A 19836-nucleotide genomic window follows, 5' to 3' on the forward strand; every position below is an offset into this window, starting at 1 on the left:
AAGCGCGCCGTAAATGAGCTATAATTTAACTACATTTAAAGCACGCCGATCTTCGATATCCACGGGTCCACAAAAGGAAAGAGCCTCACAATAGAAAGCCGAACCCTAATCGACAATCGGCGACGACGAAAAGACCGGACTGCCCCTTACTCCTCACCTAATCTATTCTTAAGGTACAATTCCGCCGCCGAGCAATGCTTCGCGTATAGCAAAAGTTACCCTAAAACATAGTTAACGAAAGCAGTTTTATATTATACACTCGACAACTAGTAATTCAAAGTATAATACTGATTCATCAAAAATATATATATATATATATTCTACCCGTTCCTCGATAATTTCACGGCGTGCCCTTTTACTCAATGGCTCTAGGGTAGAAAAATAGCAGTGTATAAAACTACTGCTGCAACAAGTAGAAGTGGGAGTGAAGCTCCTCTCTCACTCTCTCTCTCTCTATCTCAGTACCAAAGAAGATAAAAATTTGGGGTGAAATTGGGAGCCCGGGAGACGAGTAGTTTTCAAATTCCACCCCATCCCCACCCCTCCCTCCTCACCACCTGCTTTTGCTCTCTCTCTCTCTCTCTCTCTCTCTCTCTCACAATTCACGTTTCTCTCCTCTCTCCCTTTTTGGGTTCTCAAATACGTTTCGCTCCCGCCAAAAACCCACCCCCTCTCCCCCACCCCTCACACCTCTCTCTCTCTCTCTCTCTCTCTCTCTCTCTCTCTCTCTCGCTCGCTCGCGCCCCCGCCACGTGCGCTGGGGCGAAACCCTACTTCTCCCCCTCTCCAAACCCCCTCTCTCCTCTCTCCCCTCCTTTCCTTCTCCGTGTGCGTACAAAATATAACGCATCCTTTGTACGCATCCCCTCTCTCTCTCTCTCTCTCTCTCTCTCTCTCTCTCTCCACACCTGTCCCCTTCTCCTCTCTCGCTCTCTAGGGCGCTCTGCGGCTGTTGGCGGCGGCGATCGGCTTCGTCGCGGAGCCGACCGATCGGTGAGCAACGCGCTGCCGCATCTCTCTTTTCTGTCCGATCTGATTGCATTTGTTTGGGGAAATTGGAAGCATAAATCCGGGAGAGTTGCTTTGGAAAGAAGTTGATTTATGTTTGCGAGTAAATTTGGTCTCGCAGTTGTTGGTCTGTTTTTCGTCAAGAGGGAGTTGGTAGAGAGTTCTATTTTTTTGTTTCTTTTTTAATTAGTGAGCATGAAAAAAGTCGTCTTTGTTGCGTGCGAGGCGAATTTTGAGCATTAGGGGGCTTTGATCTGTTCATGTTTAGTGAAATTGCTTCTTTTGTAGATGATCTTAAGTTGTTTGATTTTAGTCGATAGGTCGGGGTTCTTTTTTTTTGGTTTGTAATCATACTAAATGTACTCTTTGTTGCTTGCCATGAGAATTTTGAGCTTTTGGGCACTTTGATCTATTCATATTTAGTAAAGTTGCTGCTTTTGTAGATGATCTTGAGTGGTTTGATTTTTGGTCAATAAAGAAAGAGACAAGTGGAGAAGAATTTGAAGAATCTCTAATTGGGAGGAGAATAGTGTGAAGGGTATAGCCCTTTCCTTTATTTTTCCTCCTCTAAATCCTTCATTTCATCTTTTTCTCTACGTAGTGGTGGTTCACTATGTTCCTTTTTTGGTTATGAAGGTTTTATGAAGGATCTTTTGTTAGTTTTGTTGATTAGGGGGCTCTGTACCTTCATATGTACTTTTGTTGAAGAAGATCTTCTATCCTCACAAAGAGACTCTTTTTCCTCTATGGTCAAAGTTACCATGTTCTTTCGTACTAGTGATGATCTTTCGTACTAGTGATGAATGAGGCAATTACTGGAAATGACAAAGTAATAGTAGAAGATAAAGGGGTTTTTTATGGTTCTTCATCCTTTTGTTTATTGGTTTTGTGAAATTGTATTTCTTACTACATTTGTTCTTTTTTTTTCCTGATTGCCAGTTTACGGATGTCTTGTATGGTGGTTGGTCCATAGTGTAAAATAAATCATTTCTCATGAAGGTCATGCGCCTAAGAAACTGATTATTTTCTATTTCTTATAGGTAATCCTGGATCATATAGTTATCTAGGCGCAAAGGATAGTACCTACCTTGAGACAGCTGACACTTAAATGTTCTTTTCTTCCACTTTGTTACCTGAGCATGTACTTATCTACAATATACATCTGCCCATCTGGAGTTGTACTTCCCATATCCTAGTTCTTCTTTGTCACTTGATTTGGTGATATTAGCCTTTCATTTTGACAATAAAATTAGAAGTACGTTTTGTTGTATTTCGGCCCATTTAGCATGTATAGTATTGGTTCATAAAAATAAAACATTGTCTTGAAATTTCAGTATAATCATTCAATAGCAAATTTAATTATCACCTGATATGTTGCAATCCTTTTAAACTTATAGGAAATCCCATACATGTTGCTTGCTCGAACTTAACACATATCTATGCGCATTTATATGAATTACATTTTAAGCTTCTGTCTAAAAGTTTAACCACCTTTCACTTTCCTTGCATGAGTAATTGTGCCTCATTAACCTTGTAAATTAGAAGATGTAGGTAGTAGTCCTATTTGGCTATTTGCATGCTTTCATTCTTGTTCCTTATTTTTTGGTTATTTTTTTCCATTTTGAATTTGAAAAATAATTGTTGACATTCAGTTTTTTTGGTTATTCTAAAACCATACAGGGGGCGAGAATGGCAAGGAATCCTGGTTCTGCAGAGTCAACAGGTTTGATTTTTTGAAAGATTTGTTCGAACTTACACATTCATCTTAACATGTATCTCTGTTATTGCAGAAAGTAGCAAAGGGAACTTTTGTTTAGGGTCCTTAAGAGCAACTTTAGGTTTTCGTGATAATTGAAAATGCCTGTGCTGCACTTATCAGAACAATCCTTCTATTTTGTACGAATGAAATATATAGCTTTCTTGTAACTTTTTAATTGTAATAGAGTAAAGCGTGAATTGTTTGTTTCTTGGCCTATGCACAGTAGTTAATACCTTCTATAGATGGTGCAAGCTAACTGATACAATTGTATTTGGCTATGTATGTTGTAACTTGTAGCGACGTGCCAAGTTATGAAGATAGTACTAAGGTAAGACAAATATCAGAATCAGGAAGACCAGTGTGAGAATTTAGAGATGTCAGATTTGTCCACAGTGAGTCTTTTGCATCAAAATTGTTCAAAGCTGCCTTTTCAATGCCATGCGTCATCAATTTTGCTCCAGTTGGATCCTGCTCAGGCCTTATGTTAGCTGACATTTTAGGTCTTAGCTTATGGCCTGTTAGTTGACATTTTTAGTCTTAACATATGACCTGTAGCAATGAAAAATCCGTCAAGATGATAGCGTAGTTTAGTTATTTTGTGGTATAGAAGTAACTAAGCTTTTCTTTCTTCTTTTTTTCCCCTGGAAATTCTTAGCCAGCTAGGGAAAAACTGAGCAAAGTAGGGCTTCAAGGTTTATACATGGCTTGGACTGACATTTGAATACATATTGCCAGCAATTACCAGTGATTGCCATCAGTTTTCCTAGAAGTAACTAACCATATTAAGTTTCTCTTCTGGATTTTTATCTCCTAGTAGAGCAAGCACTAAGATCAAGACTGTCTCAAAGAAGCCCATTAATACTCGGTCCTAATTCCAGACGTGCACAAGTCATTGCTTTAAGAGTTAATAGGAAGAGAGTAACTTCTTCAAGAGGTCACTTGCAATTAAATATAGCATCTGAACAGTGAACACAGAACAAAAGATTCTATTTTTGGTCATTTAGCAACTGCGTCAAGAGGATCGAAATTACTGGGATTGTTTGGCATTTTAGTTCATTCTCAACTATGGTTCTGAAATAGGTCATTTCTTTCGTTAAATTGCGAATAGATATTGCTCTTAAGCCTCTTATGGAAAGAACTAAATCGTGTAGCCATCAATGTTCTTCCTTTTTTTCACCTTTTGCAAATGAGAGTGTTATACATTACTCAAATGGTGAAATCCATTCTCAAATGGATCCATCATCATTATCGCCTTCATCATCATTCAAGCATCTTTGACATTACAAGGGATCAAGGAGAGCACAAGCCAATTTATAGAAGGCTTATAGAATATTAGGCGAATGCTGCATCTAGCTAGCAAGAGTGTGCGTTTCGATATTATCGGACCAGTTGGACTGTAATCTACTTCAATGATTAAGCTCATGCAACCTAGAAGTGACCCAGCAAAAGTTTCTCCTACTGAAGGCACAAATGAAGTGAAACTAGATTTCCTCCATTTTGTTTCTTTTCTTCAGAGAATTAAGTAACCTAACATACTGTATACTTCATGCAGAACAAAAATTCCTTTGCTATGGTTCACTGAAGATGAACCTCAAACATTAATACGAAACTTGAAGATAGCTCAAATGTGAATATCTGGGTGTTACTATCTCAATCTTGAGTAGACTTGTCTTGGTGAAAAAGTTGTCAGTACAACCTTGTACCACATATTCAGCGTAATAAGCTTGTAGGCTGATAACGACACTGATTATGATGTCACATCAATGTTATTTTTGGAATTTCGCAAAGAATAGCTGAAAAAAAAACTTTTTCACATGTCTCCATTGGGATATGAATAATGTTTGAAAACTCGGTTTGAGTCTACTTCCAAAATAATATGCTTCATCAGTAGCAGTTTTGTTGATTTCACATTAAGCCATTATGCTTTGGTGATTTTGTGTTGATAACATTGTAGATGATTCGAAATACTAATCGAAAATTAGATAAACCTGTAAGATTTTAAATTCAAATGAGAAAACAATAAACTTCAGGTCTTCAACAATCCATGATTTTACATTTATAACTTGTTATGGTGTATAAGTATGGTTTTTGTGTGATGTGGAGAATGACACATGAAAAGAGTACTTCGATCGTAATAAAATAAACAATATAGTTTTAAGTTGTTGGAAAATTTGATGAAAAGATCAAGGATTCAAGTGTTTGCTGGCATGGGCAGTGCCTACCATGCCATATGGCAAACAAGGTACAAATACGATATAACCCTCGTAATGATCACCATGCCGATGGTACCATACCAATGACACTGCTCATTTTTTTTTGAAGTAGCAAGTACTTGTATCAATAGAGTACAAAAATTTGATAAAAAATAGATTAAGAGCAATATACCAGTGCCAAAGAAAATAAGTTTTCCACGCCAAAGTGTTGTCCGTATGCATGTATTGTCTCACGGCACATATTGGTACTGCATGGAACTGTGTCATACTGTGCCTGCAAGTACTTGGCATGGCCTTGTGCCTCGACACTTAAAATCATTGGAAAAGGCTATTCCAAGTAGGAAATTGTGGATAGAAAACTAACTTCCTAAATAGAAATAACTTCAGTTGAATGAAAAGTTTCTGCAAGATCAAAGTTTTAGTGTAGATAGAGTATCCAAAGTTGGAAAAAAAATTGAAAATAGAAGTTTACCAGAGCTTTGGCTTCAATCACTTGGTTTTCAAAACTCTCCAAATTTGAAAGCAAGTAAAATGATTCGACTTTCTTTCGAAGAAAGCTTACAATGTGCGGATAAGAATGCCTCGTGATTGACTCGCCCATGAGCAATATAAAAGTGTGGTGTGACAATTTTGGAAAGAATTGATTGGTCTCAACCAAAGATGACATGTGCTGACCATCATGTAGTGTGATGGCAGCAACCGATGTTCGCAGGGTTCCTTTTTGAACTTACATGGTTATTCCTTTTAATTGTGGCATGGAAAGTTAGTACTTCAAATATATTCCTATTTCTCCCTAATTATGTTGAAATTCCAAAATTGAATACTAGAGTTAATTCCAATTAGCGACATGAATGCTTCACTCTTCAGAAATATTTGATTTACAACTATTTTACATATCATGGCCTAGTTACATATGTGAATTTCCGTACAAAATATATGCGAAGAAGCATGATAATACAAAGATACTATACAACTTGAGAAATATTGCACTTTAACCATATGGCTCCAACAAAGTATTTTGGAGCAATTAGAATGCGTTAGGAGCATAAAAGACCCAAAAGCTTGTCCCAAAGGCTTGCCAGTGGAGTGGCTGCATTCAGGTGGCATGCAAGTACCTGCGTGCCACGTGTTGGCATAACGCGTACTGCAGCATAACTACGCCGACTGTGACTTGGCAGAGTTTTCTGCCATGGCATGACAGTTCTTTGTTTAAACCAAAACTGGCAGTGAAATGCCTTGGTGTGACACGTTTCTATGCTATGGTGGACTGATTGGCATGGTCAGTTTTCGTGGTGCTCCAAATAAACTCATATTGAATTGACAATGATTATGTGGTTCGTGCCAATGGCTAATCTGCCAAGTGCAGGCACATACCATGCTAGTTTCTGATAGGCACTGGGAATGTGCAACGTCAACTTAATCCAAGGGCCATACTCCCACAAATTACCAAAAATTTGCTGGTATTTCCCAAATATGTCTTGTCATTCCTTGTCATCTTCCTGTGTAGACATGGATGCTTCAACTATGGAAAAATGTGGCCTTCATGACACTTCTTTGTACATATATTCTTGTTATCTTTTGATAATTATTCTAGCATTACTTCCTATCGATGCTAAAAAGTTGGGAACATGTAAACTTTTTGTGGGTACAAGCTCTTTAGATATGGCTTCATAGGATAGACATGTGCTTGATACTTGGATCTCAGAAGTCAGACTATCCAGATTTAAGATATTGGCAAAATTAAGTCTTTCTTTTCAAAGAATACATTCTAGTTATTATCGTATATGGAGCTTTTACTTGTTTCTCTCCTTATTTGGCAAAGAACTTTGTAGAGTTTTCTTGAGTAAAGTACTTTGATTATCATCTCCGCACTTACTGGATCAATTAATCCTGTTTTATAAATCTCCTTCCACTACTATCCCCAGAAAAAGCTGTGGCAGCAGTAGAAACAACTTAGACCTTGTTTTGGATCTTGCAATAGCATCGTTTTTCAACCAGTTAGCTCTATGTTGGCTTTGTCGACAATGGAGATTAGTTGTAATTAATTAAGCTATATTGTTGGTTATTTAGCATTAATCTTCATTTGCTATTACACTATCAACTTATATTAATTGTGCTGCTATGATTACTTTATTTATGAAGCTTTCTTACATCGTTAGATTTTGGTTTGCTTTGTCTTGCTCCTCTAGAGGTAACAAGATTTATTTTATTTTTAATTTTGTTTCTATTTTTAAAAACAGTGTAATGTTTGTCCTTTCTAATTTTATTCTCACTATTTTCTTCTGTTGAGAGAGAATAGTTATTTGTTATGCACATTTGTGTCGTTTACCTTTAGGTCCTTTACCACCATTACCTCTTTCTTTGTTTGATTTTTCTTTCCTGATTATCTATTAATTGTATTCCCTACATTTGCCTTTTCTTTTTCTAGACTTGCTGTGGTGCTTTCTTAGATTTTGTGGACCAACTTTTCTTTCATGTAAATCTTCTCTTTATTTTGTAGAAACTCTGTTCATGTTGTAGTAGTTGTCTCTTCTTTTATCATGTTTCCTTTTGTTTCATTACCATCATAGCGTTCAACATGCTAATGGCTATTTCAGGTAAGAAGAGAGGTAGAGGAAAACTGCCAAAAAGTGAAGAAAAAATTACAGATGATGCCAAAACGGAACATAAAACACCAACAGATTTAAAGGAAAATCATGCGAACAGAATAAAAAATGATGAAGAGCCTATAGTCTCCAAGAGGCCAAAGAGAGCTGCTGCATGTTCTAACTTCAAGGAGAAATCTCTCCGATTGTCCGAAAAGTCCACATTAATCAATACCAAGAAAAATCGTGTTGAGGATGAAGAAATAGTTGCTGTGGAATTAACCAAACTAGGCCCAGAAGATCCTCCACCCTGTAGGAAACTAATAGATTTCATCTTGCACGATGCTGACGGAAACCCACAGCCGTTTGAGATGTCTGAAATCAATGATTTTTTCATTACTGCTTTGATTATGCCCATGGATGATAATTTGGAAAAAGAGAAAGAAAGAGGAGTGAAATGTATAGGATTTGGACGAATTGAATCTTGGGCAATTTCTGGATATGATGAAGGTTCACCGGTTGTTTGGATTTCAACTGAAACTGCCGACTATGAATGTGTAAAACCAGCAAGCAGCTATAAGATTTTCTATGATCATTTTTTCGAGAAGGCGCGGGTTTGTATTGAAATTTATAGAAAATTAGCAAGATCGACTGGTGGCAATCCTGATATGAGCCTTGAAGAATTACTTGCTGGGGTTGTCCGTTCCATGAGTGGACATAAGAGTTCGAGTGGATCAATCAGTAAAGATTTTATCATCTCTCTTGGCGAGTTCATATATAACCAGCTAATTGGATTGGATGAGACATCAGGGAACAACGACGTGCCTTTAGCCACTATGCCGGCTCTTCTTGCTCTAAGAGATGAATGTAGAAATAGAATAGATTTCAACAAGTTTAATCCAAGTGTCTCAAATGGGAGTTTGAAGATCAAGGATGGAGAAAAGGAAGAGACAATTGAGGATGAAGATGCGAAATTGGCCAGACTGTTGCAAGAGGAAGAAGAGTGGAAGCTTATGAAGCAGCAGAGAAGCCGCCGTGGGTCAAATTCCCAAAAGAATGTCTACATTAAGATTAGTGAAGCAGAGATTGCTAATGACTATCCTCTACCTGCATATTATAAACCCTCCGTTGAAGAAATGGATGAGTACATCTTTGACAGTGATAGTATCTATCCTGATCTTCCGAGAAGAGTTCTTAACAACTGGGCTCTGTATAATTCTGATTCGAGGCTTATTTCCTTAGAACTCATCCCAATGAAACCCTGTGCAGAAATTGATGTGATGATCTTTGGTTCTGGTTGTATGAGAGAGGATGATGGCAGTGGGTTCTGTTTAGAGACTGACCTAGCTCAGTCTGGTTCAAGTTCATCCGATCAACTTGATGTTGGAGGCGTTCCAGTTTATCTAAGCTCAATCAAAGAGTGGATGATAGAGTTTGGGTCTTCAATGATTTTCGTTTCTGTTAGAACCGACGTGGCCTGGTAATATTTCTCTTTTATATTTCTCTCTTTTCAGTGCTACCCAAAAATATCCCTACGCAAGAAAAAAATGGAAAGAAAACAACTGAGTAACATAGCTTAATTCTTATAGGGAACTCTGATCCAAGGTTATGGCACCTCTTTGCTTATGGCGATTGAGAATACTACCTCCTTTTTCTTTTTCTTTTTTTTTTTTGAGTTGATGCATATTTATCAGTTTTTTATATGAGCATGAAAGTCCAGATATGGCCAATGCATATATTAGTAGCCCTGCTAGTCCGCTTTGATACGCTTCATGCTTGACACTTTTGCATCTTAATATCTTTAGTTACATACAATGCTAGTATCGGGAAGAATTTTCTTAATCTGTAATGCTTAAATATTCTGCATATTCTTAATACTTATGCATACTAGCTCATTACAGGTACAGGCTAGAGAAACCCACAAAACAGTATGCTCCATGGTATGAACCAGTACTTAAAACTGCAAGGCTTGCTATAAGTATCATTACCCTGTTGAAAGAACAAAGCCGGGTTTCAAGGCTTTCTTTTGCTGATGTGGTTAAGAAAGTTTCAGAGTTTGACAAAGGACATCCGGCGTATATATCTTCAAATTTAGCCCTGGTTGAGAGATACATTGTTGTACATGGGCAAATTATTCTTCAGCAATTTGCTGAATATCCAGATGATACTATCCGCAAATCTGCCTTTGTCACTGGTCTGGCGGTCAAGATGGAGGAGCGACGGCACACAAAGCTGCTAATGAAGAAAAAAGTTTTGGTGCAGAAAGGGGCAAACTTAAACCCAAGTGCTTCAATGGGCCCTATATTATCAAAAAGAAAAGTGATGCGTGCTACCACCACAAAGCTGATCAATAGGATATGGGGAGATTATTACTCAAATTATTTCCCAGAGGGTTCAAAAGAGGGTGGAGGGAATGAAGCAAAAGAAATTGAAGAGGAACAAGAAGAGAATGAGGAGGATGAGGTTGAAGAGGATGAAATATCAGTTCAAGAGGAGAAGACTTTGAAGGTTCAGCCATCCTGTCAGACAAGAAAATCCAGATCCAATAACAAGGAAATAAAGTGGGAGGAAGAACCAATCGGGAAAATGGTTTCGGGTGAAAATCTTTATAAATGTGCTATTGTTCATGGAGTTGAAATTGCTCTTGGCAGGGTGGTGACTGTAGAAACCGATGAATCAGAAGAAGTGCCTATGCTACTAGTGGAGTTCATGTACGAAAAAAATGACGGCACGAAAATGGCTCATGGCAGGACAATGAAGAGAGGGTCACAGACTGTTCTTGGAAATGCAGCGAACGGGAGGGAGGTTTTCTTAACCAATGAATGCATGGACTTTGAATTAGGAGATGTAAAAGAATCTATAACTGTAAATATTCGATTGTTGCCCTGGGGGCACATGCATAGAAAGGAGAATACTATTGCGGACAAGATGGATAGAGCAAGAGCTGAAGAGAGAAAGAAGAAAGGATTGCCTACGGAATACTACTGTAAAAGTTTATACTGGCCTGAGAGAGGTGCTTTCTTTGCCCTTCCGTATGATAGTTTGGGTATTGGAAGTGGTGAATGCTACTCTTGCAAACAAAAAGAGCTGGGTAGGGATGAGTTTAAAGTAATCTCCAAGACTAGCTTTGTCTATAAAAAGATAGAGTACAGTCTTCATGACTTTCTGTATGTTAGACCTCAATTTTTTGCTGATGAGGAGGAGGCCCGTGGCACGTTTAAGGCTGGCAGAAATGTGGGTCTAAGAGCCTATGTGGTGTGTCATTTGCTGGAGATTGAGGCTTCTGCGGGTTCTAAACAAGCTAGTCTGTCATCAACAAAGGTCAAAGTGAGGAGATTCTACAGGCCTGAAGATGTTTCAGCTGCAAAAGCTTACTCCTCTGATATTAGAGAAGTATGTGTTCTTTTTTCAGATATTCCTTTTTAAGATGTTTATATATTAATATACATGTGTTCTTTTTTTAGGTATTCCTTTATAAGATGTTTATATATTAATATACCGCTGCAAGATTATCTAATTACATGTATATACGTGCCAATCTGAGTATTCGTATTTGCTAATTTCTTACATAAATACCCTTGAACTTACAGAGGCATCCCTTTCAATTTTTTTTCCCCCAACTTACACCATGAATTAGATGGCTATCCAACTAAAGGTTTTTTTTAATTTTTTTTAAGAAACTACACATTAGAGGGTTACATAAGAGAATCCAGATATTACTGGGATACATATGTTAATACATAAAATAGATGATTATGCATGGACAAATTTGTGAGACATACATTTTCCAGTAAATGCGGATCTACTGCAAAAGGAAAGTTGTGTCTTCCATGTGATTATTCTTCCTTTTTAATGGCATTGGACTGTATTTTATTAACTTTTTGGTGGAATCATCCAGGTGTATTACAGTGAAGACATAGTAACTGTGCCAGTGGCGATGATAGATGGGAAGTGTGAGATTAGAAAGAAAAACAACCTTCCAACTTTGGAGCTCCCGTTGATTATGGATCATATATTCTTCTGTGAATATTCTTACAATCCTCAAACTGGATCTCTCAAGCAGGTACTTCCTGATTTATTTACCAAATTAACTGCATAGGTTCTTTAGTAAGTTTAGTCCTCTGATTGCCTGGAAAATATACTTGCAGTTGTCTGCCAATATTAAACTCTCGTCTCCGACACAGAAGTTAGCTAACACTAATTCGAGAAAGAACAAGGGAAAGGGGGTTTGTGAAAGTGACAAAAATAATTCAGACAAATGGACAGATGTACCACAAGAAAACCGATTGAAAACTCTCGATGTCTTTGCTGGTTGTGGAGGGCTATCAGAGGGTTTGCAGCAATCTGGTATGACCTTCATCATGTGAAGCTTTGGCAGAATTTTACCTTTATATAAACCATTGTATGGCTCCTTGTTCTAATAATTAGATTTGTAGGTATCTCCTTTACAAAATGGGCGATTGAATATGAACAGCCAGCCGGAGAAGCTTTTGGTGAAAACCATCCAGAAACGTTGATGTTCGTAGATAATTGCAATGTGATTCTAAGGTCAGCTTCTCTCTCTCTCTCTCTCTCTCTCTCTGGTTTGTTAAGCTTTGTTACAAATTGTCCAATTTTTATTGGAAATTTTCATGATGATTTTGCTGACATTAGGTCGGATGAATATTTGCTGAATTATTCTCTAGTTCATGAAGGTTGGCACAAAAATTACAATAAACTATCAATAATCTTGTGTTTTCAACTATTCATATTATTCATCCAAGTCATAATTACTGATGGCCAAAAATGACTTATTCTTGTGTTTTTAACTTCTATATGTTCTGAAAATGAAAGGAGATAACACGACTATATAAAAAAGCTTTACATATATATGTTTCTAGTATTATATATCAATGCTCTAAATGGCGCATGGTGGGCACGTAGCGGTTAGGGGTCTTCACAAGGGATCACGGATAGCGGGCGAAAATGGCGGGCGCTATGTACCAATGGTAGACTTGAATTTTTAATACTATATATTACTAATTTATTACTAATGTACTACTCAATCCCATAGATAAATATAAAGTAAGAAAACATAAGGTCTAAAATAACAACACTAAAAGGTTGTGGCATAATGAAGATCACAATAACTTAATTTCGACATAGCATCAAAAGAGTAATTGAAAGAGTAAACATATTAGTATGCACTTGGCAAAGAAGAAGAGGAGGCGGTCATCGCTAGAGTACAATATTTAATCTTCAGAGGTGTTCGACCCTTTTATGAAAACCCTTTAGAAAGTTCTTGGGTTGGGGTTTTAAAACCCATTCAGAAAACAGGTTTTCAACCCATTAGCACAAAGCGGACATCTTTTAACCGCTATATGGCATGCCTCCATGGCGGTCGACATTCACCATGGCAGCCCGCTTTGTGCCAAAACGCCATGGAGAGGCGCTATGCAAAAAGCATGGCGGCAAGCACGAAAATTCGCCTTAGCGCCTGCCATGGCCGCTATTTAGTGCATTGTCATATATTTATGTTTCATTAACTCAAGTACTTTGATTTTTATTTATTTATTATTTTTTACCCAGTAAGACGAAACTTTTGCGGAATTCACAGCTTTCCCCAACTCTTATCTTCAATGCCAAACTTGTGATAATGTTACTGTGTTCTTGAATAATGCTCCTGTAGAGCTATTATGGAGAAGTGTGGGGATGTTGATGACTGTATTTCAACTACTGAGGCTGCTGAACTAGCAGCTAAGCTCGACGAAGAAAAGATTAAGAATCTGCCAGTGCCTGGTCAAGTAGAGTTTATCAATGGAGGACCTCCATGCCAGGTCCTTATTTACCTTTGTGTACACATACTGTTCTAGCATTTAGCTTATATGATCTTTTTGCTTACCTTTTAATCATCACATTTTTCATTTCAGGGATTTTCTGGGATGAACAGATTTAACCAAAGCACTTGGAGTAAAGTTCAATGTGAGATGATCTTGGCGTTCCTATCTTTTGCTGAATATTTCCGTCCCAAGTACTTTCTTTTGGAGAACGTTAGAACCTTTGTTTCTTTCAACAAAGGCCAGACGTTCCGACTAACTCTTGCTTCACTCTTGGAGATGGGATATCAGGTTTGAATCTTCTTCCTTGCAATTACACCATCTTTACTTCTTAATCACTTAATACCGAATATTTTCAGTAAATTGCACCATTATGAGCCTGCTTGTGCTTGTTTAGGTTCGGTTTGGGATTCTAGAAGCTGGCGCTTATGGCGTTTCGCAGTCAAGGAAAAGAGCTTTCATCTGGGCAGCTGCTCCGGACGAAGCCCTTCCGGAATGGCCGGAGCCTATGCATGTCTTTTCTGCCCCTGAGCTCAAAATATCGATGCCTGGTGATGTGCACTACGTTGCTGTTCGGAGCACCGCTGGAGGGGCTCCTTTTCGGTCTGTCACTGTAAGGGATACAATTGGTGATCTTCCCCCTGTAGAGAACGGAGCTTCTAAACCTACCATTGATGTAAAGTTTCTACCTTTGATTAGTTTCTACGTGAATGTCTCATATCTCATTCTCATTGTGCTAATCCTTTTTTTTTCTTTTGCTAAAATAGTATGGTAGCGAGCCAATCTCCTGGTTCCAGAAGCAAGTTAGAGGAAGAATGGTCTCCTTGAACGATCACATATCTAAAGAAATGAATGAACTTAACCTAATTCGGTGCCAACGCATTCCGAAGCGTCCGGGTGCCGATTGGCGTGACCTGCCAGATGAGAAAGTAAAACTCTGTCCTTTAACATCAATATCATGCCTACTGCTTTTTAAGTATTAAGTGTGTGTTTCTCCCCACTTTCGAACAACCTATCTACTCTTCTAACAGTGCTGAAAGTCAAAACTTTGTCAAAGCATAAGATCTATACATCTCTTTGTTGGATGTGAAGCCAAAATGAGCTTTTAGGCCTTCCAAGTATGAGCTTCTTGCTCTTAGTTGGATGTAAAGTTGAAATGAGCTTATAGGGCTTCAAAGTGTGAGCATCTAGCTCTTGGTTGGACGTGAAGCCGAAATGAGCTTCTAGGCCTTCAGAGTATGGGCTTCCACCTTCTAGCTTTTGTTATATCTAATCTACTAAACTGTGTCAAAGCTTTCTGTGCTATAGTTTTTGTTAGGCCCTATCTTTTGGAAATCTAAAAGCTTTTGTTGTGAGAAGTTAAAATGAATTTTTGGAACTCCAAAAGCTGTAGCTTAAATTTGAAGGCTCAGAGATTTTACTTCTACTATGGACTCTGACTCTGACTCTAAGCAATACTTCTGCTAAATCTCCATGCAGCCAGACTTTTCGGTTGAAATGTTTGATACCAAATTGAAATATCATTCATTGCAACTCTTTTCTATGCAATGCAGGTAAAACTGTCCACAGGGCAAATGGTGGACCTGATACCATGGTGCTTGCCTAACACAGCTAAGAGGCACAACCAATGGAAGGGACTTTTCGGAAGGTTGGACTGGGAAGGTAACTTCCCTACTTCCATTACAGATCCCCAGCCCATGGGAAAGGTCGGCATGTGCTTCCACCCCGACCAAGATCGCATCCTCACTGTTCGCGAATGTGCTCGATCTCAAGTAAGCTCCCCTGCCTATTCCTGAACCAACTAATCCACAAAACCCTTAAAACTCTGTTATCCTTCAATTTGTCCTTAGTAATATTCTTATAATTATTTGTAGTTATCCTTGATGTTAAAAGAAGGTTGTTTAGCAAATAGAGCTGGTTGGTACTGTAGATTATGTTAGATTATTTCAGAATATGCATGTAGCTACCAAAAACAATACAGTAGAACTCAGATGTTCTTGCAGCAAGTAGTCATCACTAACACATTTTTTGTGGTAATGGCAGAAATCTTATTCGATGTAGTAGTTTGTCTACACAACTCAGTAAGAAGATGCTAGCAACAGAAAAAGTTCATAGTAGCATAAATGTGGATATTTCGCATTCATTACATGGCTTTCTGTGATAATTGATCATTTCCGTGGGAAGTAACCATTCCTGTGCAAAATTTTTGTAGCCTATTTGACATATTCTTTGGCATTAATTTGATGCTCCGCAGGGTTTCCCAGATAGCTACTGTTTCTTAGGCAACATTCAGAATAAACATAGGCAGATTGGGAATGCTGTGCCGCCTCCTCTCGCCTACGCGCTGGGGAGGAAACTGAAGGAAGTTATAGACGCGAAGCGTTCTTCAGCCTGACTGGATTTGTTGTAGCATGGAGGGCTCCTCTGTCTAATTTTTCAGTGGTGCCATTACACCAACATTGGTTCTGCTTCTTTCTTGTACATGTCCTATACCTGTTATACTCATTTTGGAAACTTGATAACAACATTGAGAAACATCTCCAGAACCCTGTTGTAATTTTTCTTTTACTTCTCAACCATCTGTTGTGTGACAAACTTGAAGAAATATTCAGTTGAGACCCCTGGAAATCGGCATAGTTGTTATCTTCGATGGTTGTAAGATGACATACTGCAAAAATAGCAGCTCTTTATTTCCGTGCTCTTCTCTCTTTTTTTTCCCATGCTTCTACTGCTTGAGGGTGCCCCTCTAGTATTTGTCCATAGTAGATACAGCAGAAATTGGACAAAGTAATCAACCAGATACTAGAATTATGGGAAATAGAGAGGTAATGCAAACCTTAATCCACAAGCACTTAAAAGTCTTGATTGCATAGTTAACCCCAGTTTGTTACATAGTAAGAGTTGTTATGCCATTCAACAGAGTCTAGCACGGCCAACACGTGCCACCTGTGCCGAGATAAGTCCATGTCGACTGTGCTGACAAATAAAATAGGGTGCATGCTAGGGCACGCCAGCTTTGACGTGTCATGCTATTTTGTGCTAGCACAACGGCACACCGTAGTGGCATGGCAATTCTTATTACAAAACCACCCTAATAGTTAATGTAGGAACCTCCAATCACTTTGATAATATCGAACAGGTGCTACGAAGATAAAGAACTAAAAGAGTATACATCAGCTGACAAATGATATTGGGAATCTTCCGCGTACAGCGCGAAAGACCATTTCCCTTCATATGTTAATATAACTATGTCCAACATAACCACGAATCTCATTCCCTCAAACTGCATCATTACTTTATAGCATAATTGCAGAATTAGTGGTGCGAATTTTCAATAAAGACATCTACAAAAAAAAAAAAACATGTCCTTCATTACCATGCTCAGAATAAGTCAAATTGGATAAATCATCAACCAAAACTCAGTGCTTAAACAACTTAATAATCTAAATAGCAGGCATATGCATAGAATTAGAATGGTCACTGTATCACTTAGGCGAAGCTATAGCTTAAACATTAGGCAGATTTTCGATTTCTCAAATATTCAGATGCAAATAGAGACTACTTACAAATTCAAAATATGTTACATTACATTTTTGAAAGAGAATTCTCAAGGTGAGAGCAAACCTGATAACAACACCAATTAAAAAAGAGTAACATACAATACAGGATAGAACAACAGTTGCATTGATATTTCAATCACATTTTGGAACCACAAAAAAGCATCATCAGTGCTCTAAAATTCAATCACTATTCTCAAAAATCGATCCTGGAACATGTAACAGAGTAAACAAAAAGTTGTACAGCAAGAACACAACAATAAGCAAAAGAATACCTCTTTTCTTTACGGTGATCGAATTCAAACGGTTGCAACCAAAAAAGGAAAAACAAATTGAAACAATTACAAACAAACTCTAGAAATCATCAAACACAACAACAACCCGGAAAAAATTCGCAATCAGTTTGAGAGTAAAACCTCGATTTTTACGCAGGTACCCGAAGCAACCCCGAAATCGCCGGCGAAGAATCCGGTCTCGCTCTGCGTCAAAACCCTAACCAGATCCTGTTTTCTTGAGCCGAAACCCTAGCAGAGAAGGAGAGAGAGGGGGCATTAGCATCACTCACTCACCCCGGGGGAGCACGTGGCGGCTCTCGACGACGGAGAGCAACCCCCTGTCGGCGGCCTCCTGCTCCTCGATGTAGAGGTCGTCGGTAACCCTAAACGCGGCGTGCAGGGCGACGATCGCGGCGCTGACGATGAGCGAGACGAGCACGTTCAACCCGACGTGGGTGAAGACGAGGGCGAGGACGGTGGCGAGGGCGAGGGCGGCGAGGACGAGGCGGTCGTCGAGGGGGCGGCGGAGGATGACAAGGGGCGCGTCGCGGCAGAAGTAGAGGGCGAGCCACGCGACAAAGAGGAGGAGGAAGACGATCATGGAGACGGGGTGCCACAGGAGGCCGAGGAAGAGGACGACGAGGGCGACGAGGGCGTAGTTGGAGCGGAAGTACCCCAGGTTGCGCCGCGCGCGCTCCACCGCCTCGCCGTAGCTGTAGGGGCGCGCGAACGCCGAGGGGTCGGCGAGCTCGCGCCACGGCCGCGTCGCGCCGGCGAAGGCCCTCCCCCGCGCCCTCGCGCGGGTGAAGAACGCGGCGGCGTCGGCGTCGGCGTCGGCGTCGGCGTCTGCGGCGGCGGCTGAGGGCCCCTCCGGCGAGGTGGGGATGGTGCCGTAGCGGGGCCACGTGGCCGAGGACATCGTCGCAGAGGGTGGGGGTGAAGGGGGAGAGACACCCTAGGCGGTGGATTTGTATGGGGAAGGAGAAAGGTACCAAAACCCTAACCCTAACCCTAGATCGCCATGGATTGGCGACGGTTGGGAACACTCCCGTGTTAATTCTATTGGTCGAGTTCTCACGACGAGGGCGGTGGAAATTGAACGAGGCGGCGTTTCTTTCTTTTCTTTTCTTTTCTTTTTTCCAGTGGTTTTTTTTTTTCAAAATTATTTTTGTGTGATAAATTCACTTATTTTCGAATTAAACTAATTTGGTAATGTTAATTTATTTTTTATTTGTATAAAATTTTTATTGTTTATTTTAATATTTTACTAACATTTGAGAAAGAAATAAAAGAATATTTTGATTTTAAAAACAGTTCTGCATTATCAAAGTTGAAAAATAAGTAGCTTCATCCTTTCATTTTTGGAATTTTACATATATAATAAATTTATTCTTTCATTTTTAAATATTCCTCTAAATTCTAAATTTTATTAGTAAATTTTAAGATTAGGGGTTAAAAAAAATCAAAAATTAATAAAAATATTTTAGCCCATCAGAGTTATATTAGGTATTTTAATGTTTTGAAAGATATAATAGATATTATTTTTCTTAGAAAAAGATTTTAATTAATTGTCACTTTATGTTTCGCAAATAGATTAGAAAATTTTATTACAAAAAATATATTTATTTATTTTTTATTAGCTGGTGTCGGCACTGCAGCAATGTGCTCTGGCAAATTTTATGCATACTTGTTAAAAAGGGGGTTTTTAGTTCAATAGTACTCTTCTAAAATTTTATTTTAAAAATAAATTTGTTAAAATTTTATTTATAGATATAGTCTTATAAAAGCGGTAAACGGTGAACCATCCACCGCTTTCTTTTTTTTTTCTTCCTTTTTATTATAATTTTACGATGGTAAAAACGACGAATGGTTCACAGCTTTTATTATTTTTTTACTGCTAAATAGAAATTATGAATGCGGTGAATGATTCACCGCATTTAAAAGTCTATTTTTATAATTATTTTTTTTAAAAAATTATTTTTATAATTATAAAAATTAATAGGATTAGTTATAAAAAATATTCGATAAAAAGCCTAAAGAGAACATAATCCACCCAACCCCAGAATAATAGCCAAAATAAATAGAGTTGGGTACCATTGATTTATTTCCCATGATATAGCATTTATACTGATGATCCGCATCGCTAAATATAAATCAAAATATTTAAAAAATTCAAAAACTAATTTGTATACTTTCATGACATTATCAGTTTGTGCATCAAATATATTTTAACAACATNTACGTAAATTACTACATCTTTTTAAGTTAAGTGAACATAAAAGTAATATTACGGAAAACTTAAAATGCTCCATATGGACCATTTCAGTTGCAAATTTTACTATCTTTTAATTATTAAAAAAATCCAATAATAAATTATAAAGTTTTATTATTACGTACTACAAACATTGTACTTACGTTTAACAGCGCGACATGATCTTTTGATTTGCATGCTCCATCAAAAAAGAAGAAGCATAATTAGAGTCTTTTTTAATTTCCATGGTGTTCAAATCAAAGCCTACTAGAATATAAAATTCAAATATTAAAATATAAAAATCCTTACACACGTGTGATTGAATATGCACAGCATTTCGCTACTGACCTAACCTCTCTCGAGACTGCCTGG

At 38.3% G+C, this 19836-nt stretch overlaps 2 protein-coding genes across 8 annotated transcripts; one reads left to right on the top strand and one right to left on the bottom strand.

The window, feature by feature from the left end:
- On the top strand, positions 443-16075 carry LOC109712622 (DNA (cytosine-5)-methyltransferase 1B-like). 6 transcript variants are annotated; one of them, XM_020236294.1, is made up of 14 exons: positions 443-993; positions 1452-1546; positions 2689-2731; positions 7578-9045; positions 9467-10958; positions 11464-11628; positions 11714-11912; positions 12002-12113; positions 13234-13381; positions 13475-13672; positions 13779-14057; positions 14149-14310; positions 14935-15153; positions 15636-16075. In XM_020236294.1, the coding sequence occupies exons 3-14, from the start codon at positions 2698-2700 to the stop codon at positions 15774-15776; spliced, it is 4617 nt and encodes a 1538-aa protein (XP_020091883.1). In that variant the 5' UTR covers positions 443-993; positions 1452-1546; positions 2689-2697; the 3' UTR covers positions 15777-16075. The 6 variants fall into 6 exon arrangements, with proteins under 6 accessions (XP_020091883.1, XP_020091881.1, XP_020091884.1 ...); XM_020236292.1 differs by lacking the exon at positions 1452-1546 and adding an exon at positions 2049-2149; XM_020236295.1 differs by lacking the exon at positions 1452-1546 and adding an exon at positions 2049-2118.
- Positions 16188-18350, bottom strand: LOC109712623 (PRA1 family protein E-like). Of its 2 annotated transcripts, XR_002216922.1 has the most exons (2): positions 17355-18350; positions 16188-16725 (listed from the first exon to the last, which is right to left on the bottom strand). XR_002216922.1 is itself a non-coding variant. In XM_020236296.1 (1 exon), exon 1 carries the CDS (start codon positions 18130-18132, stop codon positions 17500-17502), a length of 633 nt encoding a protein of 210 aa, XP_020091885.1. In that variant the 5' UTR covers positions 18133-18350; the 3' UTR covers positions 17199-17499. The 2 variants fall into 2 exon arrangements, 1 of the variants encoding a protein (XP_020091885.1); XM_020236296.1 differs by lacking the exon at positions 16188-16725 and having other exon boundaries at positions 17199-18350.

Source organism: Ananas comosus, linkage group 7 (assembly GCF_001540865.1).
Source record: "Ananas comosus cultivar F153 linkage group 7, ASM154086v1, whole genome shotgun sequence".
NCBI lineage: Eukaryota > Viridiplantae > Streptophyta > Magnoliopsida > Poales > Bromeliaceae > Ananas > Ananas comosus.

Excerpts from the sequence above, each read along its gene's own strand:
- LOC109712622 (XM_020236290.1), top strand. The coding sequence starts at position 1,102 with ATGTTTGCGAGTAAATTTGGTCTCGCAGTTGTTGGTCTGTTTTTCGTC. Across the intron at positions 2,732-7,577 it reads TGGTTCTGCAGAGTCAACAG|GTAAGAAGAGAGGTAGAGGA; the intron begins GTTTGATTTTTT and ends TGGCTATTTCAG. Across the intron at positions 12,114-13,233 it reads AATTGCAATGTGATTCTAAG|AGCTATTATGGAGAAGTGTG; the intron begins GTCAGCTTCTCT and ends ATGCTCCTGTAG.
- LOC109712623 (XM_020236296.1), bottom strand. The coding sequence starts at position 18,132 with ATGTCCTCGGCCACGTGGCCCCGCTACGGCACCATCCCCACCTCGCCG.